This window comes from Camelus ferus, chromosome 1 (genome assembly GCF_009834535.1).
Source record: "Camelus ferus isolate YT-003-E chromosome 1, BCGSAC_Cfer_1.0, whole genome shotgun sequence".
In the NCBI taxonomy this organism is placed as follows: Eukaryota; Metazoa; Chordata; class Mammalia; order Artiodactyla; family Camelidae; genus Camelus; species Camelus ferus.
In genome coordinates, this window is record NC_045696.1 from 111128083 (window position 1) to 111153126 (window position 25044).

Consider the following 25044-nt stretch of genomic DNA (forward strand, 5'->3'; position numbering starts at 1 on the left):
AGCCTGTTGCCACAGGAGGCGACTGGAGGTTCATGGGGTGGGTGAGGAAACTCTGCAACCCAGAGTGGGTCCCAGCTGGGTTTGCACACCAAGTCCCAGGAGTCCTGGACTGCTGGCTGCTCCTGGAGGCTGGCCGCTCTTTGGCATCCCCAACCTACCTTCTGTGCAAGCGCACAGTATGCTGTGGAAGGCAGAGGACCCTCGGCGGAATGCATGCGGGAGCTGCCAGGGAACTTGAAGGGTGTGGACGGAAAGGGTAGGCCTGAGGGCAGATGTGGGTCCAGAAAGCAGTGCACTGAGCACCACCCTCACCACCACCCCGGGCGCAGCCGTGGAACTGAGGTCAGGTTCCCAGGACTGAGAGCTACACATACATCTGCCCCGCCAAGAACATGATTTGCTTTATGTGTGCAGGGAATTTCAGGGCCAGGCACAGAGGGATGGGTGTCAAAAGGGGAAGAACAGGCGTGGTCCCTGAACACAGGCTCTGCTAACTGGCTGAGTGAGCTAAAGCTTGTTTTCCTTCTTTTGAACTTCATTTCTCCTTTTTGAAAATTAAAAAAAAAATCTGGCTCTGTTCTCCTTTATTCATGTCATGAGCTAAGATGAGACTTTGGAAAAGGGAAGGATGAAGCAAAACGAGGCGGCGGCGCTTAGGTGGAGCAAAGGCCTTTGCAGATGCTAGACCTGGGCTTCACTGTTGCACATCAGCCTTGTGATCCTGGGTCATGCTGGATCTTAGTCTCCCCATCTGTAAAATGGGAACACTGCTAATACGTCCTTGGCCAGACTGCTGTGAGAACTAGCGAAGGTACAAACAGAACCTGGTCCTTAGCCAGGTGAACGGTAACTGTATTGAGGGAAAAGCATCAAATAATCATTTGATGAAAGGTTCTTCTATTTTATAAAAGATTCTTTATCTGTGACTTACACACAGGGATTCCTTAGTCCTTGTTTTAGTATTGTTACCCTAAAAGGTAAAGACTCCAGTTGTTGCATACCTGAAAGATAAGTTTACAGTCGGGAGACAGTGCGTTGTGTAGTGAAAGATTTTAAAACCTTTATTTTAAAAAAAGGAAAAGTATTCCTCCAAGAACAGGAGGCGGGCTGATTGAAGGGAGGAAGAGCGGCAGTTCTTGTCTCTCCTTTCTCTCAGACCCTCGCTTAGAGGTGGTCTCTTGATTGACAGCCCTTGTCCCTGGAGTGCTTAGTCATGTTTGTCCCCTTTGTGCACGTCCTTACCCGTGACGCAGAAAATCCCATGAAGGGGTGAGGGGAAGTGAGCCTGGCAGCCAGAAGCCTACCCAGTCCTCATCTCGAAGGGGCACCTGCGAAATCAAAGGCTCTATTCAAAGCCACCCACCCTTTCAAATAAAGAGTTGTTGCAGCAGCAAACAATTAAAAAAAAAAAATCTCAACTGCAATGTTAATTATATAATACAACGAGCATCGGTCATGTCCGGTTAAGTCTTTGCGGCCACCGGGTTCTAACCGGTTTCTTGCTGCCACTCATTTAGAAGAAGTAAAGCCCCTTTATGCTGGAGGCGGGCATACTGCCATCTTCCGGACCATCCTCCCTCTCCTCCACCTTATCTGCCCTGGGCCCCCATTTACTTAAGTACCTGACAATATGAAGATAAAAACGTCTTGTCAACAATCAATGGTCAATGTCAATTTTAGTTTGTTTCCCCAAAGCCTTGCTCCCGGGCATCACTTTCCAGAGCTTTTCTTCATTTCTTCTTCTCGTCAATGCAGCTCGCTTCTCAGAGGATGAAAGACGGAGAGCAGAGCATCCTTCCCGTATCTTTCTGCCAGAAGAAATGCGGACAATCCTAAGGAAGCTGGATTTGCGTAAATTAGCGCCATGTTACTCCCTAGGGATTATTTTATTTTAAAATCTATTCAACAAGTAATGCCATTAGTTCAATGGCCAGCTTGTTAACCTTTAGACCAACAGCCAGGTTTTAAATTGCCTTACATTTCTCCAAACACTTCTCTGAGGAAACACATAAATGAAATATAAAAGAAAAAACGGAATTTTGGTTCCAACCCCAGAGAAATCCACCATGTATGCATTTCAGGCCCGTTTTCAAGATCAGATCTAGAAAACCTTTGTCGGGTGGGAGCTCAAACAACCACAGGCAAAGGTACATGCATTGATTCTTGTTTGGAAGTAGTGAGCAAAATGCAGATTGTCTGTCAGCAGCCAGAGAAAGATCACGGCTCCCAAACCCGATGAACTCAGTCGCCTTCATCACAAGTGTAGCTGTTCTCACTGAACTTGGGGACAGTCCTGAAAATATATCTAATAATTTCTGAAAAACCCAAACCTGGGCCATCTCTAGACCAAATTACTGACAAATAGATTTTGTTTTCACTGTTCCATCTCTTTTCCTGATGCTTTCAGGACCCAGTTCCCTGTATTACCCCAATGTGCATGTAGACACACACACACACACACACACACACACACACACACACACACACACACACACACTTCTTAAACGATTCACACTAGCTTCTGGTTCTTTTAATAGTGGAGAAGTTAGAGCCATAAAGAGAGATGGCTTTCCATTTACTGTCACTCATTCATGAAGCCCCTGCAATGTAGGGCTCTATGTGGCCCTATGAAGTCTTGTGGCCTTAAAGTAATAATTTCCCTGGGTTGGAAGGAAAAAGTCTGGGACCTTGAGTAGTGCCCCTGCTGGGTCTATGTGACCCCTTAGGTCATTTGGGACTATCCATGTTAACGAGTAGGGGCAAATGTGGGATGAGGAATTCAGGCCTTCCTTTTCCCTAAATTCTGATTCCCCTATTTGGATTTAGAAAAGGGTTGGGGAGGACATTTACAGCTGTGTGAGAAATGAGTTTGCCTCGAGTTGGCTTTGTCTGGGTCCCATCCAGCCAATTTGATGAATCAGTGACAGCACATTGGGAAGCCAGGCTGACAAGAGCTCTGGAAGCTAAGAACATCCTGTAAAGGCAGTCACTGCCCCCTAGCCCACAGGATGGTCCTCGGCCCCTCAGGGTTCATGCTACGGCTCAAAGAAACAAATTCTCATCGTCTCTCCCTTCCCAGGACGTTGCATAAAGATCATTTCCTCCCTCTCTCCACTGGGAAGTCAGATCACGCACAGCACTGAGTGTGTTACCAAGGGGCTATTTGTGAAAGGAAAATGAATCCTCCCATCACGTCTTGAAGGAACAAGCAGCTTTTTAGAATCATAGATATTCTTTATTACAACTCTGTGACAATGTAGGAAACTTAAGTGCCTTCTGAATCTTCAAAGAAACTGCTGCTGACAGCCAGCGCTGTTTTCATCGTGTATATTGTTACGTTGTTCAGTTTCTGTGAAGACTGGGCAACAGTTTCTCAGGAGAGGCAGTCTGTGTCCTGTAAGGGACCCTGGATGGGGGGTGGAGCATGAGTGCTAATCGCCCAGCTTCCAAGGCTTTCAGTGCCAACACCTGAAAGATCAGTGGATGAGATCACCTCTAGGACTCTCCCATCCCCGACATTCCAGGGGTCTACCTGAACCTGGAAGTAAGCAGCATTTGCCATTCTCCAACTGTGCCAGCCAGGTCAGAGGACTCACTGTATGAATCAAAAGTCTTGCACCAGTAAGAAAAACCTACCCACATCCCAGACTGCCTTACGCTGGCTGATGTCAGAACAAGAATTATGGGGAAACAGAGAAGGACGTAAGAAAGAACAATGGCAGAGTTTGCAGATCAGTTCATTACAATTCCCCCAAGTGTTCTTGAAAGTTAAACCTTCCATTATGTAACTTCTTAAAATCACTTTCTCAAAAATGTTCCAGTTTGGGTTGGCATGTTTTATGATTTGCCTTGCTGCAGAGGTAAGTCCATGGTCAACAATGAGACTACATTTTCCTGGTATTTTTTAACTTAAAAAGTTGAGGTTAGAAGAATGATACCAAAGGAAGAGAGATGAGCAAAGAAGCTGTCATTTAGAGACTATTTAGAAGGTAAGAGGGGATGTGCCTTAGACAATAGTTAATTTCAAAAACCCTTACAGCCCTAAAATGGGTAGCTCTCCACGTATGTGAACACGTGCAAGGGTTTGGGAAACGAAGGCGTGTGCCGGGACCAAAGCCAGGGCACGCACATTGAGCCTTCTTCTGTACAGCGAGCTGTGAGCTTCGGGAAGCTCTCCCCGCTCCCTGGCATCATGCTCGGTTGGTCTAGTGGGTGGAACAGCCCTATAAGTTGATGGGAAGAGCATTTCCTTTCAGTTCTGGTCATGAACGGGTCCTGGAGCCTGTTTGTTTAAAAAAAAAGAATTATATTTCTCCTCCAGTGATCTATATACTCCAACTCATGACAATTTTAAAAAGGTTTTTGTTTTTTCTTTTTAATGCACTTAAGGCACTATTAACTGAAAAATCTACAGGCAGGGAAAGCAATTAACCTAGGATGCAGTCTTAACTCTATGTGTGTGGAGGATTAGAAACTAAAATGTGGGTATTTACCTTTGATACATCTGAACAACCCTCGGAGGTCTGTCCTTGGCAGTTACTTTCACTTGACTAATGTAATTGGTCCGCAGGAAAATAAACTCTTACTAGGAAGCATATAAAGATGATTTTGGAAGAAGCAACCGGAAATGGATTATGTGATTTGTGAAAGCTTTTCTAAAAGGAACGTGACTCATACAGTCAAATAAACACACTCAATTTATTTAATATTTCAAAAGGGTCATCTTAGCAAAGACTTGATTTCCATATTCTTTAGCGGGGTGGGAGGGGGGAAGTGTATTCAGTCAGGCATCTTTCTATGGTAATACTTACAGAGATACATTACAGCGTTGTCCTCCAGGGGGTGTTCAATCTTCAGCAGAGCTCCAGCACTGCTGAAAGGCATTCAAATCCAGTTAGCAGGACAGACAATCTGGCTTCCTCCTCCCTTGGATGCCTGAGTGCTCGGGCTCATATCCTGAATTTCACATCTCAGGCTCTTAGACTAGACCTTACACTTTTTAGTTAAGACCAACCATTGCTCTGAATGCCCGATCACAAGTCTTGGGTTGGCTGACCCTCAGGGCTCACGTGGAACCCTTTTGGAAGCTATGGGTATGGCTAGGAACTGCAGTGCTTCCCAAGGGCAGAAATGTGAGTCCTGGAGGCCCAGAGATAACCCAGTACTTAACTGGAGATGGCTGTGTGGGGCGAAATAGAAAAGGATCCCTCTTTCCTACCTAAGGCCCCCAAAGGGCTGTTTTTTTGCTGTTATTTCTTAATGAAGCCATCACTTAGGAATCTGCAAACCTCTAGGTCGGGCGAACCAGCAACTTTAAGGCGGTGAAGTCTACAACTGCAAAGCATACAGTCCGGCGGCCAAGAGGTCCAGAGTGACTCACTGGGTTTCGGCATCTGCTATACTTCTTGTTAACTCCTGAATTAGCTGCTTAAACTCCTGTGTCTGATTCCTCATTCACCAAAGACTATCTCATAGGGGTAGCTGGAGGGTTAATTAAGACAACCCAAAGGAAGCACGTGGTCTACAGTAAGTGTTCCATAAACGTTATTAGTTACTTTTATTCCTGAGTCTGGAGTCCAGGTCCCTATGATGTGGCTCCAGCCTCGTCTCTCGCTTCCCCTTTATCCTACAAACCTCCGTATACTTTTGTCCCTTTGTTCCCTCTGTCTCCTCCACCTTCCTTACCTACATCACCATCTGATGAGATCCCACCCAAGTTTCAGAGATTCCTGGTAATTGCAGCTGAAAACCAGAGAAACACAACTGCCCACTCCAAGAACCACGTGAGCCTTCTCCTATCTCTGAACAGTATCAGGGACACACTATCTTTATACACAGGTGCAGGCACTTGTCAAATGTATAGAGCTGTAACTTAACATGCGGGGATTTTTAATACGTAAATTGTACCTCTATAAACCAACCCAGTAAGAATGCAATGAGAAGACATCAGTCTTTGGAGACCGGAAGCCTTGGTTCAGATTTGCGTTCTGATGCTTTCTACCTAGACCTTCATGCACAGCTTCCTCCTCTGCAGGTGAGGTGTCTGTCGCATTCTCCGCTGGGAGGGAGCATTTGGAGACACGGTAATGGTACCCAAAGGGCTTGCACACAGTTGATGCCGCGTGATTACTGGGACCTGCTTTTTGGCATAGCAACATCTACATTTGTCACACATCTCTGTCCACCGGCAGGTGATCTTGAGGACAGAATATGGGCTGTCTTTTTCTTTTCCATGTGTCTAATATAGAGTAGAAGTGGCGTGTTTAGCTGAACACACTGACTTCTGGAAACAAACACCTAGAGGCAGCCCAGCCTCAGCCTCTGTGGGATGCCACACCATGTGTATCACCTGCGTTTGCTAAGGCTTAGTATTCTGAAGTCTGACAGATATTTAACTTGGCTGGTAATTCAGCCACGGCTCCCCAGTGTACAGCAGAGCTTAATAACATCTTTCATTGTGATAGCTGCTAGGTTCACAAGGGTCATCTGTTCCTCTGTAAAGCAATGGAATGACCGTACTGTTCTCTTGACCAATAAGTCACTCTGTTTTCCATGGTTCAAAGTTAAGCTTTTATTTGGTTTCAAATTAAAAAAATAAATTTCATTATTAAATAGTGAGATGGATCTAACTAACGTTGAGAGAGTAGCTTACTCAGGAATATACCACCAGGGGTACAATTAAGGGGTGGGTCACCTAAACTAAAATGACTTGTTAGGTTGTCATGTTTGTTAAAAGTTCAACAGTGGCATAATTCAAAAGAAACCGAGATACAAAGTTTTAAATGTTTACAATGGATGAGAGAATTAAACCACTTATTCTACTGCAGTTGCAAAGGGATTTCTTGGTCAGTGCCAGTCGGTGTGGACACTACACCACGGTGCTAATGTCATCGGGTTCATCTGCCTTCTTTTGCCTGCTTGGCAGGGATTTCAAGTATTCAAGGTGTCTTCGTGCATCCTCCTGGTTTTGCCTCACGTAATACACCACGTAGGAGATCACCATGGTGAACCAGCCAAACATGGTGACCAGCATGGCATAATCAGTCGTTTTTTTAGGGAGGTTACAGAGGTCAGCATCATTGGCAGCATTGAGGAACGGTCTGCCGGCGTGTTCGTCCAGCACGGAAGTCTTGCAGATCACATTGTGGGCGGTCTCGTGATTGGACGCCATGCTCCTCAGAACTTGCTGCAGGGTACAGTCACAGTGCCAGGGGTTGTTAGCGATTCTGGCCCTGGCCTTCAAGTTATTGAAGGCATTTTTGTGCACGCTTTGAATCCGGTTGTCAGACAAGTCCAGAGTCTGCAGAGTTTCGGCGACTCCTTTGAAGGCGTGCTCGTCAATAAACTCAATGCCGTTTTTGGACAGGTTGAGAACCCTTAGCTGATGGAGGTCCTTAAAAATCTCATTGGGGATAGATGTGATCTGATTGGAGTCCAGGTACAGTAAGACTGTTTCAGGAGGAAGATCTCTAGGTATTTCCTTGAGATTTGCATTGCTACAGGTGACATTTAAACCCCCAGAGGAAGAACAAAGACAGCCCTTGGGACACATGCTGGCGGAATGGAAGCACAGTATCATAAGAACAAAACTTTGTAGGAGGAGACACATGGAGAGGGAACGGGTTAACCACAGGTCTACCAGATTCATGCTGGAATGTCAGCATAATCACAAGCCCATTCCTCATTTATTCCAACAGGCAAGCGTGGTGACGGCCCCAGCTCTGTCCACACTGTTGACTTCCTTCTCGCGTAGTTCACAGGGCTGCAACTAACACACGCGTCTCTTCATTATTCCTGTCCTCGCTTGGGTACCTAAAGGAAAGGGAAGCAGATGCAATCAGCTCTTTTGCAAAGGGAGGCACAGTGCAATTAAAAATGCTCTCAGGTATCTGGCCTTGTGTGTGGGCAGGAGAGTTGGTTATGCAGGTAATTTCCACCCATACCACTGGGAGTTACCTGTGCAATGGGAGTCTCCTGCTCAAATCCCAGATGTTGGAAGAGTGTCAATAAATGACAGCATTTCCAAATTATGCCGCCTTGTTTTTAGTTGGGCAGAATTAGAGCAAATAGTCTAGATTTCTCTTGTCTCTACTGGCTGTCACCACATTCTGAACCCTTTATCTAAATTCTACAATAATACAATGTAACTACCCTTCTTTCCTTCTTCCTACAATAACAGGCCCGTCAATGCAAGTGAGCCCTGCACTTGGGCAGCAATGAGAAATAATACTGATGCTTCACAGGTAATGGACCATGGATAACAATATCTTTCATAGCTTTTGAATGGATGTTCAGTTTGGAGTACCTTCTCTAAAGAAATATCTTACTTGAATTGCAGAATAAATGAGCGCATTCCAACCTCCACAACAAAATGTTCTTGGGACCTATAGCCTGGAATCTCCAAAAGAGCTGCCTCCCTTGTGACGTCTTGAGATTACATTGTACCTGGAAGGATGTCCTTAACTGAATGTCCAAAGGATTCTCTCCATTTTCTAAACAATGCATCACGTCCCCAATAGGTCTTCAAGTAGGACATGCAGCTCCAAGCCATTTTTTAAAAAATATAATAGAGAATTTAGAAATACTAGCCTCTAAGACTTCCTCAATATCCTCTTTTTTCCTTCCAATCATATACATATTATTAGTGTCGGAAACAGCCTCAGAAATTGCAAAAAATTAGTGACATGAGCAAGGTTATAAACTTACCCCAAAATAGAGATGTGAATATAAGTTAACATTCAAAACTACTCTCTCATACAAAAAGGACAGGCATCCTCACAGACTAGGTGAGTGGATCTTGGAGGGATTAAGTGACTTGCCCAAGGTCAAGCAGCCTGTAGGCGGCAGAGGCAGGAACCAAGCCAAAGACTTTGCTCTGACTCATTAATGCCATAACTCTTTGTACTACCGGACAGCTCCTTTCCAATTTCATCTGCTCCATTAGGACAATCAGGGTCCAGGCACTGCTGTGACTTCTGCTGCTGCTGTGTGGCAGATCAGTCCCAAACTGAGGACCCCATGGAGCCCAGTGAAGGGGCTCTCTGCACTGTGGAGGGAATCCATGCCTGACTTCAGAGGATTCTCTCTCAGGATCCGAGAAACAAGGAGAACATTATCCTCTTGCAGCAGTGAGCAACAGACTCACTCTTGGCGAACTTTTCTTTTCTAAAGATCCCAGATGGGCAAATACAGAGGAAAAATGACTCCAAGCGTTACCAAACTCACAGAAAAGATTAATGTGAGCTGAAAACATAATGAACAGGTTGTTGATCATGGAAAAAAAAAGTAAGATTAGCAACAGCAGAATGAAGTGGATGTGCTTTTGGAACCTCGAGTCTCTCAAATGCCAGAGATGCTACAGAAGGACCCTAGGCTTACTAAGCCATCCATCAACAGCTCATTCCATCGGCAGTGAACGTTTACCTCCCTTTCATGTTTTCCTTCAAAACTTCATTGATGGCATTTGGGGACTGTAGACATCGTCCAGATGGGAGAGAAAAAAATAAACAGGCATGGAGGGGAGGACTCTCAGAGAAGAAGAAGGGTGGCAGAGGAACAAGGAAAAGGTTGCTTCAGAGGAGGACATAAGAAGGACATAGGAGATGGGAGAAATAAATGGATTAGAGAAAATAAAGGAAGTCCATGTCCTCGAGCAACTTCCACTGGCTGAGTCTGTGCCAGCTGCCTGAATCCTGCTGGGAGGTGGAAAGCCTTCTCGGGAGGACACTCCACTTCTCCAGAGGTGGATTCTGAGTCTACCTGAAGAAAAGTGTTCTCTAAGTTAGACGATGAGCTCTGTGAGGGCAGGGAGTTGCTTCTGCCTCATGCAGAAACAATAGCAAACAATTAAGAAGTGGAAAGTACACTGGGTTTTATCTCAGCTTTAATCCCCATTAGCAGTGTGCTCCTGGGCAGCCTTACACCCCCTCATCTTCATACAGTGATGACAAAAGCACCGGGGACAATGCTGACTTGAGAATTACATGAAGATGCATGTCGAGTCTTTAGCACAATGCCTAACAGGTCATAAGCACCCGATACGTGTTAGCGATGGCTGCTATGACTTTGTCAGATACATTCCCAACTCCTACCCTAGTGCTTGACATGTAGTAAGGACTAGAACCAATGAAGTATTGAAGAATCTAGCTACGCTTTTCCTTCTCTATGGTAATTATTTTTATTATGTTGAACATAAACATTGATTCATCAAATGCATCTTGATTTTACATATCAAAATGGTGACCTTTGAGAAAATCATGAGTGCAGACTCCTAGTTCATAGAAGGAAGAATAGAACGTCTTCTCAGTACACATCTTTAGACTTAATCATTGTTTGTCCAGAATGATCAGTCCAAAGGTCATGGTCACAGATAAGAAGTGCTTAGGACACACGTTGAGTTTTCAACATCAGAGTGTAGTTCTTCTGGAGAGGAAATCCTTCATGCCCCAAACGGTCCGCTTATACACTGGATGGAATGCCCACTGGGAGCACAAACACTGAGTAGTCCTTGTGTTCAAAGATGTTGGATTCAAATGAACTATTTCATTTTCTCTCTGAGATTGATAAAAGGGGAACAAAATCTCCTGGGAATGGCTAGATTGCTGGGCTGCTATGACTCAAACTCTGGAGCCTCCACGCAGTCCAGGACAACGTGACAAGAGATGCAGGATGTAGAGAAATGAGCCCTGGGATATCCAAAGACATCAGGCCATGGTTACCTTCAGCAGGGAGGGGAGGAGAGCTGCCTCTCCACCCTGTTGTGCTGAGTTACTATTTTCCGAAGGGTTTATCAGCTTGGCAACGCCTTAAACTACTGGATAGGTAAACAGTGGCTCCCAGAAAAGCAAGCCAGGGGGAGATGTGCCTCAGAGGCAAAAAAATGAGCATTCTTCTGACATCAGTTATCATCCTGCAGGGTACAGAGCTAAAGAGGAGACCGTAAACTTAAACCATTTTCTGCTCTGTTCCCAGTCACGTCTACCCACAAATTCAAAGTAGCAAATAAGCCATCTTGTTAGGGAAAAAAAAAAAAAAAGCCTCCTTACTAACGTCAGGATGAGTGTGTAGAACACAAAGGCTTGGGGTCCCACTGGTGATGGCAGTGACGGCAGCGGCAGTCACTGTCTGTCCTCCTGATAAGGAATAAGACCCACCGAAGGGACAGACCAAATTAAACAGCATCGTTCCTACCTGCTAACTCCCCGTCTGCAATTCTCAACCCATGAGACTCATTCCCTTCAAATGTGTCTGGGGCGATCAGGAAGCTACAGTGTTTCCAGATAGGCTGTTCTGGCCTGAGCTGTGCCCCAAAGAGGATCAGTTTTCCCCTGTACTCATGCCTTGCTCACATTTTCCTTTCACACAAGTTTCTGAGCTACACCAAGTAATGCTGAGATTAGGTGGCAAACATCAAACACTATTTCCAGAAGAAAAGCAAAAACGCACTTCGCAGCCTGCCTGAGAAGACAGTTCTTTCAGTGGCTGATTTAAAAACTCTATCTCGCTTCCTGTTTCTTTCTTATCATCATTAGGGGATACGAAGGGACACTCAGGGCTTCATGAACTCTTCTGAGATAACTGAACGCTCCAATTCAGAGAGAAACACCAGCCACACCAACCCTCCAATTACACCCCGTGCAACGCTGCTACCGAACAGAAGGATTTGATTAAAACACACAAAAAATAGCAAAACAGGAAAGGCTTTCAATTCAGGACATAAAATTCAAATCAATAAGACAAAACATAAATTTAAGTACTTAAAATGAAGACTTCCGTACGGCAAACTTACAAAATGAAAGGGCCGATGATAAAATAAAGGGATGGTTTCTCTAATACACAAGGTCTTACAGAGGAGTAATAACGTGATTCAATGGTAAAATGGGCAGAAAAACAATATATATACATGGTCAACAAATTATATGAAAAGATTCTTGATCTCACTGACAGTAAAATAAATTCAAGTTAAAGTACCTCTCATCTTGGTTAAAATTAGGAAGAATGTCCAGTGTCAATGAAAGGGTGAAGCACACAGCACTCTCAAACCCTGGGTGAGAGGGTAGATGGGACACTTTTTTCTGAAGGAGAAATTTAGAATTATCTATTAAAAATTTAAAATTTGAGATGAGTTAGATTGACGTATTGAGGTAAAGATCTCCAAAGATGACCCCAAAAGCAGCTTGAAAAAAGAGTTAAAAAGGGATTATAGAGTAAGGCTGACATAAGAAAATGTGGGGAGAGGATGACCGTGTCCCAGGGGTCAGCTGGGTCCCTGGGAGGCACCCCACCAAGTGTGGGTCCTTGGCTTCATGCAGGAAAGAAGTCAAGAGCGAGCCACAGTTGAGTAAAGGTAGATTTATTCAGAGAGATGCATACTCCGTAGACAGAGTAGAGACTGTTTCAAAGGCAAGAGAAAGGCCAAGAGATGTGGGGGTTGGGTGCTCAGTTTAAAGTAAAAGTAGATACACACTCCATAGACAGAGTGCAGGAGAGCGGCCATGAGGTGTGGGGTTTTGAGTTTTTATGGGCTGGGTAACTTCATATGCTAACAAGTGGGAAGATTATTGCAACTACTTTGGGGAGGGGGCCTGGATTCCCAGGACCTGGGCCATCACTCACCCTCTGACCTTTCATGGTCAGCCTTGAAACTGTCCTGGCGCCTGTGGGAGGACCCTTAGCAGCTACTGTATTTCCATGTGGGTATATTGAAGCTCAAGGTCTACTGGGAGCTGAACCTCCTACCATCTTGGTCCTAATTGTTGTGTCATTCTTTTAATGTCTGTGCCCTGCCCCTTTCCCCCCATCTCAAAACTACAAGGTGTAGTTTGCAGGCCCAAACTATCCAGGTTTTGATCGATAACTGCCAGCTTTCCTGATCTTTGTTCCTGCTTCCAATTTAGGACCAACCTGAGAAAACCGAATCTGCTGCTATACCCATCACGTAGGAAGCCAGGGTTCCCGTGAGCCTGCCTCCAGCTTCCCCACGCCAAGGGCCTCCAGTCAAGGCATATTTGAAGCCTTTCTTTTTTTCCACTTTTTAAAGCTTTTACACACCCCTGCCTGCATTTGAATTTTTGCCAAAGGCAAGGGATGGTGGCTAACTCCCTTGCTATAGAAAGCTTTGAATAAATAGCCTTTGCCTGTTCTTATTTGGGTAGTTCTCATTTATTTCCACAAAGACTAAAGTTTGAGTACATGATCTCTTCAATGCAATATTTACAAAATTAGCTTTACAGCCGATTACAGAAATGATATACTGATTGCTCTACTTGCTCAGGTTTCCTATAAACTAAGTGTGGGTTGCATAAGCCATCAATCTGTATAATTCCTGACCAAAAAATTAGGGGAAAAGTACTGGGACTTGAATAATTCAAGTGAATGAACTGTAGCGGTAATTTTCTCTACTGGTGCTCTTTGAGATCATGCTTGTCAGTACAACTCCTTAATTCACATCTTTAGCACTGAGACCTGCCACGGATTTTACTTCTACATTTTCATGCACAACCTCTGATCACCAAGATTCCACCAGGGCTTCAAACCGGGCATACCTAAAAGCAAGGTCGTTTTCACCCTCCAGCCCCAGCCAGCCACCTTCCTCCTCTACCACAAACCACCTGCTCTTCCCTCCTGATTTCCTGAAAAGTTTTCGTTTTCATTCTCCCTTGTCCTTCTCCCTTCCTTTGCATTCCCACTGCCTCTTTGCCACTCAAACCTCCAACATCTTGTTCTGAAAGAAAGCAAAAGCCTCATTCCTGGGCTGTCTGTGCACAGTCTCTCTCTGCTTCCATTCTCCGAATGTCTAATTAAAGTAACTGACCCTGTCATCTCACTGGTCAAAAAGCTTTACTGACTCCCTGTTGCTGCTCATAACAATCTTCCTTCTCCCATCTCATCTCCTCCCACACTTCCTTACATGGACACACAAAGCTGAGCTCAATGAACGTAGATCAATGGTTAGAAAGATATTGGTGAATGCCACTTCATCCCACACATATGAGATTTATCAGAAACCATCCCAACTGAAGACCTCCACAGCTTGGAATAGCTTTCCTGTTGGTTTCAATTCTGACTATGAAGATCTGGGCCCATGAGTCATCTAGCTGGTCCATTAATAACAGCAGCTATGCTCACTTAGCTAAGAATATGAGCTGGAAAGACAGACACAGGAAGAATTGGGAACGCTTATATTTAAAAGGAGTATGTTCCGCTTGCACATCCAGAATTCCGTGGGTCAGGGAGCTCCCGAAATCTCCAAACTCTCCCTTCTCTGGTATCCTAGCCTCTGTAACGTTATTTACTATCTTCAACTCAAAGTTGTTTATCTTAACTACTGTTTCTCTTAACTACTAGACCATGAGCTTTCAGCGTGTTGGTCGGGGTCTTACCCATTTTAACAACCTCATGTTGCCCATAGGGAGAAGGAGGGGCGAGGAGAAAAAAACCAAGCTGCCTACCACACCCCCTCCCTTCCCTTTCCCTTTGAGCATGAAACAAGGAAGGGAGGAAAATAACTGACTATGTAACGAAATTCAGAGTAATGATTGCTTTCTTGGACTAGATATTTAAATGATCACATTTACTTTTTACTTTGGCTTAAATTAATTGAGTTGGTGACTTAAAGTAATAGTAGGACAACCTAAGACTAAGCACAAGTTCTGGGGCTGACAGATGTTTTCATTCAGGGTCTAGAGGGTGATCACCTGCACAGAACAGGGATTAAAGGACTGGTGGGTGCAAAAAAGCAGCTGCATTTTATCCTGGATACACATGTATCACCTTATACAATCCTCACTACAACCCTGAGAGGTACCAATTGCGACCTTTGTACAGATGAGCAAATTGAGGCATAAGGAGGTTACATAACCTGCCTACTGTCCTAGCTGCTTAGCGATAAGAGGCAAGATCTGAGCTCACGTCCTTTGGCTTCCAGAGTCGGTGTGGTCAAATATGGCACCACATCCCCCTTTACAGATAAACTATCCATCATGATGATACAGGAAAAATGGGGCATGAGAGGACGGCCATGTCCCAGGTCCCAGATGAGTCCCTGGGGCGGGCCCCATCAAGTGAAGGTCCTTGGCTTTGCCCAGGAGAAAATTCAAGAGTGGGCCAGAGTAGCGGGAAGGTAGATTTATTCAGAGAGATGCATGCTCCATAGTCACAGTGTAGGTCGTCTCAGAGGCCAGAGAGTCCACGAGGCACGGGGGTGGTTAAAGCAAAAGTAGATTAACACACTCCATAGACAGAGTGCAGGCCATCTCAAAAGGCAAGAGAAAGACCTAGGAGATACACAGTCCACAGGTGGAATGTGGGCCTTCTCAAAAGGGAAGAGGAAGGCAGAGAGAGAGAGCACTCCAGCCCCTGGATGTGGAGTTGTGAGCTTTTATGGGCTGGGTAGCTTCATATGCTAACAAGTGGGAGGGTTATTCCAACTACTCTGGGGAAGAGGCTGGGGTTCCCAGGAACTGGGCCATCACTCACCCTTTGACCTTTCATGGTCAGCCTGGAAACTGTCCTGGCGCCTGTGGAAGGGTCATTCAGCAGCTACTGCATTACAGTGAGGGTGTACTGAAGCTCAAGGTCTACTGGGAGCTGAATCTTCCACCATCGTGGTGCTAACTGCTGTGTCATTCTTTTAAATGGTTCTACCCTGCCTCCTTCCCTCCTGTCTCAGTAATTTTTTCCTTTTTTTCTCTTTCTCAGCTGACTTCACTAAGATAAGGAACAAGGACCATGATGGATTTTACACTGAGGGGATAGCTGAGTGCTGCAAAGAAAGACTAGCAGGATGTGGGGAGGCCGGGAGAGAGGCTGAAGCCTCTTTTTCTAAGCCAAAAGCTCTAAAATTATACAATTGCCTTACATTTTTGAACTGTGATTAGATGCTTGTGGGGCAAGGCTATGGATGTACTTTCATTTAGTTACCCCTGAACAGCCTTGTGAGAGTCACATGATGGACATCACTAGTCCTGCTTCAGTACTGCAGAGATCTCAGTGAATGGGGGCGCTGACAGGCACACAGCAGGTCAGTTGAAAGACAGAACGTGGATCCCAGATGCTCAGCAGAACAGATCCCATTCAACACCCATTAATTACATAGCTCCTCTACCAGCCACTTTTTGATATGGAGAATCTGTAAATACAAGTGCTGAGTTTCAAATGCCGAACCAGCCTTCTGTTGACAACTTCCTACAAAGTTTGGGAAAGTCAATAACGGGAGAGGAAACTCCCTTTTCCCCTAAGGATCTCTTGAAGGCTATTTAGAAACAAAACTTTTATCAGAATGACATGAAATCGATTTGTTCCAATGTGTCAGTTCAGGCACTCCTTTTCCTCGTTTGAAACTTATTTCACAAAGTAAATTTCTAAGTAAACCTTTAATTTATTGGGGAAAAAACTTCAAAAAACCAACAACCTCTTTTGAACTCATTGCACCTTCCCTACATCATCTAATACCTGAAGATCTCCAGACAGGTTTTAAACCTTCTTCCCACCCATGAACCCACTGGAAAAACTAATGTAGACAAAAAAATTGTTGCCTGCCATTTTAGTAAACAAAGACTATTGTCTGCCGTCAGGCCATCAGCCAGTGCACCCACCCCCTGAAAAACCCCTAAAGGCGTGCCTTGAGGGAATTCAGGGAGGAGAGGAACAGGATACTGGTTCTACATAGTTCAGATTCACCTCTAAGGAATCATTTCAATGAGCCCAGGCTCTTGCATCTTCCCATACAAAGAAAAACACTAAAATCACTAACTTGAGATGTCTGCTTTTCTGTGATTAGCAGTAATCTTTCCATGTTGAACTACCTACTTGCTTCTCTTGTTGTTGTTGTTTGTTGTTGTTTTCTCCCCAGCAAAAACTCCTCTATCTCTTGGTTCTTCCCTTCCCTCCTTGGAGGAGTTCCTCAGAGCTATCTGAGAGGCTGTCTCTCCTGGGCTATAGTCCTCAGTAAGGTCTCTGAAAAAAACGTAACTGCAAACTTGCAGGTTGTGCATTTTTGTTCAGCCGACACTAACAAATAAACAACACCTTTATTTGGAACCTAGCATCTCTCCCTCTCTGGGTACTAAACAAAGAATAAAGATAAGATTGTGTCTTTGCGAACATCTGTATTTATTATTCAAAATGCTGCAAGTTTATAGAAAGACTGAGTGGGAACCCATCCATCTCAGTTTCTTTCTGCTTCTCTATTATTATTTCCTAGTAAGTGCCTACGGCATCTACAACAGTGAGAGACTGGCAAACTCTTAACACATAATCTATACAAACGTAGGCTCCCAAAGACTCTCCAGGGTCCAGAGGCAACCTGAAAGCTGCTTTTAGAAAGCACTAATTTATGCTGAATTCAGTTGTACTTCTGAGTGGGATGAATGACTGTTACCATTTATTTTTTTAAACTTATCCTACTTAACCCTAGCCATTGACTTGGTGGGAAGTGTACAGGATTCAGATCCAAAATGAAGGTCCAGAAATTGGAATTTGAACTCCAGTTTCCTTGAATTCCAAGGAATTTAGCAAATCAATTACACTTCCATGCCTTCGTTGCCCTAGGACTGTGACCAATAATACCCACCTCATTGGTCTCATGAGGATAAAATGAAATGAATATATATGAAATGTGCTTCAGAAACTGTCAATGACTATTCAAAGATTATGCTCTATTATGGGTTTTAGCATTTAGTTGTTTTTTCTAAAATAGCAGTCATTCTTTCTCCAGAACCTCACATTTCTTTTTAATCAACCATGAAATAGTTCTCACATCACCTATACAGTATTCATGCAAAAATACATTTAACCTGAATCTAGAACTTGAGACATTGTACAGGGTGATTAATCAGGACTCTTTAGAGTGCTTTAAGGAAAAAAAAACAAGTAAACAAACAAACAGAAAGCAAAATCAAACAAGAACAAGCTGAAGAACTATTCTAGATTAAAAATAAGAGATGTGACAACCAAAGATGTCACCAAATTTGTTGTCTGGAACTGCGCCGGGGTCCTAGCCCAGGCCAAGACCCCTTGTCTCAGCCCTGGAAGTTCTTTTTCCCATTGGATTCACACAGACAGGAACAAAACCAATGCTGAGACTGGAACAGCAAAGGCTTTATTCATTGGCCAAGGAATGAAGAAGCAGGAACTTAGTTCACAAATCAACTTCTCAACCCAATGTGGATGGAAACACCATAGATGGGGAAGTAGGAGATAGGCAGGGTCGAGGTAAAAGGGAGGGATTTGGAAAGAGTGGGAGGAATATTGATGACTTATTCAAGAACAGAGGTGTGGTTTGGACCCAAAATTGAGGCAGTACTCCTTTTCAGTCCTTGTATGGGCTTTTCTGATTGTTGTTATGGCAATTGTCAACTGTCATGGTGGTGGTAAGTGTGTCATTTAGCATGCTAATGTATTACAGTGAGTGTACAATGAGGCTCAAGGTCCACTGGAAATCAAGTCTTCCGCCATCTTGAGCCTAGCTGTTTCTAACCAGTTCTCATTTTCCTCTTTGCAGCCTCCTCCTGAAACTTAGGTGAGAGTAATTGGTTTCCATTTGAAGGAGGGGCAGAAGGATGATTCTGGGGCAACATCCAAAGGTAATATGAAAGATTGATTTCTGGATTTGTAAAAAAAGATGCTAGAAAAGGGCATAACTGGAACAACTAGAGGGAATTTTGAATATAAAGTGAATGTTAGATATTGTATCGAAGTTAAATTTATTGGGTTTTACCATGATACAAATAGAAAGGAGATAGTCTTTGTTCTTTGAAAGTACAAGATTTGGGGGTAAAGTATCATGACAACTGCAACTTTCAGATTGTCCAGGGGAAAAAAAAAACTTTATCTATTTATTTGTATGTAGAAAGAGAGAGATAAAAGTGACAAAGATTAACAATTGGGTAAATAGAAAGTGATGAGATAAAAGTGTTCATTGTATCAATTTTTCAACTTATCTGAACGTTTCAAATTTTTTCAAATGAAAATTTGGAGAGGGGACTCTACATTTTAAAAATAAACAACAACAAAAAATAACTTCAAGAATAGAAGAAATCCCTAGCTGGTAAAGCAGGAGAACCTTAGGAATGCTGATCAGAGTATGGCTTATCTCCTCAGAGATACACAAAATGGAAACCCAAGGTGAAATGAGCCGTGGTTCTTTAAAATTGCATTTCATGAGCATCAAGACTAGAAAAAGGACTGGCACATTGACTTAGGACACACGCGTAAGGTGGACCTAGTTTGAATGGAGCAATGTGGAGACCATGATTTGGCCCCTTACTAATTATGTAACCTTTCTATCCCACAGTTAAGGGGGATATATTCAAAATATATAAAGATTTCATACAACTCAATGTCAAAAACAAGCAAATAAAAAATGGGAAGGAGACTTGAATAGACATTTTGCCAAAGGAGACATACAGATGGCCAACAGAGACATGGAAGGATGCTCAGTGTAACTAATCATCAGGGAAATGCAAATCAAAACTATAGTGAGATATCACTTCATACCTGTCAGAATGGCTGTTGTCAAAAAGACAACAAATAATAAATGTTGGCAAGGCTATAGAGAAAAGGAACCCTAGTACATTGTTGGGAATGTAAATTGGTGCAGCCACTATGGAGAACAGTATGGAGGTTCCTCACTTAACTAAAAATAGAATTAACACATGGTCCAGTAATTCCACTCCTGGGTGTATAGTTGAAGAAAACAAAAACCCTAGTTCAAAAAGACACATGTATCCCAATGTTCACAGCAGCATTATTTACAATAGACAAAGTATGGCAGCAACCTAAGTGTCCATAACAGATGAATGGATAAAGAAAACGTGGTGTGTGGAGAGAGACAGAGAGAGAGAGGGAGGGAGACAGAGAGAGAATGGAATATTATTCAGCTATAAAAAGAATGAAATCTTGTCTTTTCCAACAACATGGATGGACCTGGAGGATATTATGATTAGTGAAGTAAGTCAGAGAAAAGACAAATATTTTATGTTTTCATTTATATGTGCAATCTAAAAAATTAAAACAAACAAATGAGTATAATAAAATGGAAACAATATTACAGACACAGAAAGCAAACTAGTGGTTAATGGTGGGGAGAGGACTGGGGGAAAGGTTAAAACAGGAGAGTGGGATTAAGAGGTAACAAACTAGTAGGTATTAAAAAGTAAGATACGAGGAGTGATGTACAGCACAGGGAATATAGCCAATATTTTATAATAACATTAATGGAATATAATCTATAAAAATGTAGCATCACTATATTGTATACCTAGTATTGAAACAAGTATAATATTGTAAATCAACTAATTGTAACTACACGTGGTGATGGATGTTAACTAGACTTATTGCAGCAATTTTTTTGCAATATATACAAATATCAAATCAATGTTGTATACCTGAAACTAATATAAATGTTATACTTCAATTATATTTTTAATAAAAAGGATGTCAATTATATCTTAAGTGAAAAATGTACATATATGATCCCATTTGTGTAAGACAAAAGAGAAGAATCTACACACACACACACACACACACACACAGTTGTGTAAGTAAGGGAAGAGCAATGAAAAATGGATCATAGTCTCACGTTCAGAATATGGTTCTGGAGCTGTTGTTATGAAGGAGAATTTCTACTTTTTATCTTATACTCTTCTCCACTATTGCAAGCATGATTGTAATACTTACTAGGTAATAAACAAAGGGCTTGGCTAGTAGGCACTGACTGATAACCTATTTTCTGTTAGGAGCTACAGGGATTACAAAAGCATACGAGATGTGGTGTCTCTCTGACTAGCTGAGTCATCCTAAGAGGTCACTTAAACTTTCTGAATCTCAGCAAAGTGTGCAAGAAACACCATGGGCCTAGAGTTAGACAAAACAAGGTCCGACTCTCAGCTGTGGTACCAGCTCAGGGATCTTGAGTAAAAAAAGGAACTGCTCTGAGTCTCAGTTTCCTCAGCTGTAAGTAAGAATCATACCTATTTCTTGGATTTCTGATATGGTTTCTAACATTGCCTCCCTCACAGCGGACGCCTGACAAACAATATTGACTCCAACTATACCTTCAAAGGGATCAGAATCAAGTTCAGATTTCCCAGGGTTTCTAGCAGCCTGAGAATTTCACCAAATGAATATTCTGCAATTACATAAATCGAAGAAACACCTTCTTTGAGAGTCACGATAGTCATCAGCTTATTAAAGATTCTGAAAAATCACAGCCAAGTAACCTGTTAACTCAGAATTTCCCAAAGATAATTGGTCCCCCTGCCAAAGGCCTCCTCCTGCCCCATTATATTTATAGCATAACCACCCACAGATGATGGCATTTGCTAAATTCAGATCCAAGATGAAGAAGCTATAAGAAAAACGATAAAGAAGCTTTAATACTACCTCTACTACTGCTATTACTATTACCACTCTACTACTATTCCTCCTCCTCCTACTATTACGTTGCCCAGATATTCTGAAGGGATATGGTGACAGGCTTCGCAAATGAGAATTCTATATGCCGCTGATCCCTCCCGGGTCATATACTTTTACCATACAGAAATATCCAACACCAACTAGTGTTTGTTGCAGGTAGAGATGAAAAAATGAATAATCCAGAGTGATCACTGAGGATCATTTTGTTTAATGAAAGAAATGTCCCTTGATTAAAATATTCATGCCTATAAATAAATTGCAAAGAATGGGCTATAATTATGTTTGAATTTCATCCTCTCCTATTGCCTCATCCTCAGATACCATTTTCATTTTTGAAAAGATCATTAGTAGTGTAATCTTTTATGGGAATGTAAATTGGTGAAGCCACTGTGGAAAACAGTAAGGAAGTTCCTTAGAAAACAAAAAATCCCACTCTTGGGCATGTATCTGGAAAAGAAAAAACTCTTAAATTCAAAAAGATACGCACACTCTGATGTTCATAGCAGCACTACTTACAATAGCCAAGACATGGAAGCAAACTAAGTGCTCATCAACATTTGAATAGATTAAGAAGGTGTTATGTATGCAATGGAATATTATTCAGCCATAAAAAAGGAATGAAATAATGCCATTTGCTTCAACACGGGTGGACTTAGAGATCATCATACTAAGTGAAGTAAGTCAAACAGGGAAAGACAGCTATTATATGACATCACTTATATGTGGAATCTAAAAAATATATTACAAATGAACTTATTTACAAAACAGAAATAGACTCACAGACATAGAAAATGAACTTAAGTTTACCAAAGAGAAAATGGGGGAGGGATAAATTAGGAGTACAGGATTAACAGATACACACTAATATACATAAAATAGATAAACAACAAGAATTGACTATATAGCACAGGGAACTATATTCAATATCTTGTTATAACCTATAATGGAAAAGAATCTGAAAAAGTTTTATATATATATATATATATATATACACACACACACACACACATACATATATATATGTATATATATAACTGAATCATCTTGCTGTGCGCTGAAACTAACACAATATTGTCGATCTACTATACTTCCATATAAAAAGGAAAAAAAAAAACCAAACACGACCCTTAAAGGCCTTGAAAACCTTATGGAGTGGTATTTCAAAGAAAGAGCTTTGGAGTTCGACATACCTAAGCTTGTCTAACTTTGTCATTACTAATTAGTGCTAGTAACTTACTACTTATTAGTTTTATGATTCTGGGTCTTGTTATGTAGCAAAGAACCTCAACTTCTTCATCTATAAAATGGGCATGATAATACTCATTTTTCATGGTGTGGTAGATTGTTTTCAAAAATGTCTTCCATTATTCACCATCTTGTATTATCCATGCTTTTATGTAATGTAACCTTCAAGTTCTTCCCATCAAGAAGTGGAGTCTATTTCCCCACCTCTCGAATCTAGGCTGGCCTTAGGATTTGCTTTGACCACAGATGAGGCAGAAGTTACATTATGCCAGTTCTAAGCTTAGGCCTTTTCAAGAGTCCAGACATGTTCTTGTTTTTGCTCTTGGAATCTCCCCAGCCACCGTGTGAACAATCCCTAGCTATTTAGCTGGATAATTAATGATCATAAAAGGAGGCCAGTTGTCCCAGCTGAGGCACTCCAGCCTAGAGCCAGCCATGCTCCCAACATGTGAGAAAGCCCAACCCGGTCATCAGAGCCAGCTGCCTGACCTGCCGCTGACCACAGACTCATGAGTGAGCCCAGCCAAGACCAGAACCACCCAGCTACTTGTGAGCTTGTAAGCAGTAATAAATGCCACTGAGTTTGGGGACATTGTTACGTAGCAAAAGCTAGCTGATGCACATGACCATTTTAACAATTTAAGAAATTAATATATTTATGCTAATTATCACAAGGCCTCATTGATACTTGTTTACCATGTTTACACCAACAATGAATAGAAAAGTATGCTTTTTAGTAAAGTATAATGGAGACCTCATTCAAGAATGCTGTAATTGCTCAGTGCTGAAGGACACCAGCAGTTACGTTATCTGTAGAAACCAAATTATTTAATTCTATCTGCTGACCATGATGGTCAATAATGTTCCAAATTCTTACGCTATCCTCCAAATAGCCCAGAAAAAATGATACATAGATGACAGATATCCACGCGATTCCAAGGTCAGATCTGAATAATCTATTACATACTGTTTGCTCCCATGTCCCTCGTGCCTGGTGGAGTGCCCAGCCCGGGGTCAGGGCTCTGTCAGTGGAGCCCAGTGGCGAGGAGTGGGGGCTCAGGAATCAGACTGTCGGGGACTGAATCCCAGTTCTGTCCGTAACTTTGCCTTGTCTCAGCGCCCTGCCTTGTAAGTGAGGGTAACAGCAGTGCTTACTTCTTCTCTTTGTAGCAAGGACCAAGTGAAATCATGCAGGTAAAGGGCTTAAAATAGCACCTGCACAAAGTCAGTGCACGGTAAATGTTAGTTATTTCTTTGTTGAGTGATGTTTGTTTTCAACATACTCTTGGGAACAAAGCCTGTGTGGTAGTTCTGGGCACAAGGAGACAGCCCTCCAGTGCTTGCCAGCTCTCTCAGGCTTTGGAAGATATCATGCCAACACAGAGACAAACATCAAAGACACAACTACAAAGAAAGTGAGGTTTCTAGAGGTTCAGTGATGAATTTAAATGTCAGGTCTTAGCAATCGTTATGAAAGAGAACTGAAATAAACATCTTATTAATTCAGAAGCTATTGTCAGCATGTAGATACTCTGAGGTTCTCATCTATTGCTCTGTTGGAAAAAGGTTCCCATCAAATGAAACCCACACCCCATTACATAGCCCTGAAGGTAGAACGCCAAAGGACTGCTTTCTCCAATTTCATTTTGGCCATTAACCCGCCACCAAGCCCCCTCCCCAGACCTACGACTTCATACAAATTGTCACTGTATAATCCAGGCTGAAAACCTGAGGTTGACACCTGGACTCTGATTTCAATTAAAGGTGAATAGATAACTCATTTGCACTCAGATTATCCTTCCTTCTAGAGCCTCATAAATTTTTCCTTTCCAGAATGACTGCCTGTCAAGCCAAGTAAAATTGCTACCCCTCCAATCTGTTAGCAGAAACCAAGTGGTGCCTAAATCATCCTCAATCTTCATGTGATTTGCCTTTGATTTCAGACTTAGATTCTTCATTCTGTTAAGTACCCTAATGTACACTTTACAATTTCATCTTCTCAATGATCACATGGGGGATCATGTAAGATCAAAGTTTTCCTCGTTAATTTTATCCCATGGCATACGTTTTTCAAAAAACTTAAGTCCTCCTTAAAGACGAAGTTAGAATGGAAAAACCAACCAATATCTGTAGAACTATAAAGTCATTCAAAGAACTTGCTTGGATGCTACAGATGAGAATTTAATTCTAACAGAAGGATCATCAGACAGGCTGCCTCCTGTTTATGAAATTATGCCAGTGGATGAATGAGGCAGCCCTTTTTAGATCAATGGGTTGGATACAGTCTAGAAATGTTCTTATCTTTTCCTGTTCTCCACGAGTCCTTTACCTTCTCAGTTAAACATAGGCTTCTCCCAAATACAAAAAAAAAAAAAAAAAAAA

General features: G+C 42.5%; 1 protein-coding gene across 6 annotated transcripts in view; it reads right to left on the reverse strand.

Annotated features, from left to right (window-relative positions):
* Positions 1-6551: 6551 nt before the first annotated feature.
* Positions 6552-25044, reverse strand: part of LRRC3B (leucine rich repeat containing 3B) — an 80237-nt gene continuing 61744 nt past the window's right edge. For all 6 annotated transcript variants that reach the window (XM_006176292.3, XM_014552013.2, XM_014552011.2 and 3 more), the window contains exon 2: positions 6552-7812. In XM_006176292.3, the coding sequence (XP_006176354.1) occupies positions 6869-7648 (780 nt within the window). In that variant the 5' untranslated portion in view covers positions 7649-7812 and the 3' untranslated portion in view covers positions 6552-6868. The remainder of the gene's footprint in view (positions 7813-25044) is intronic.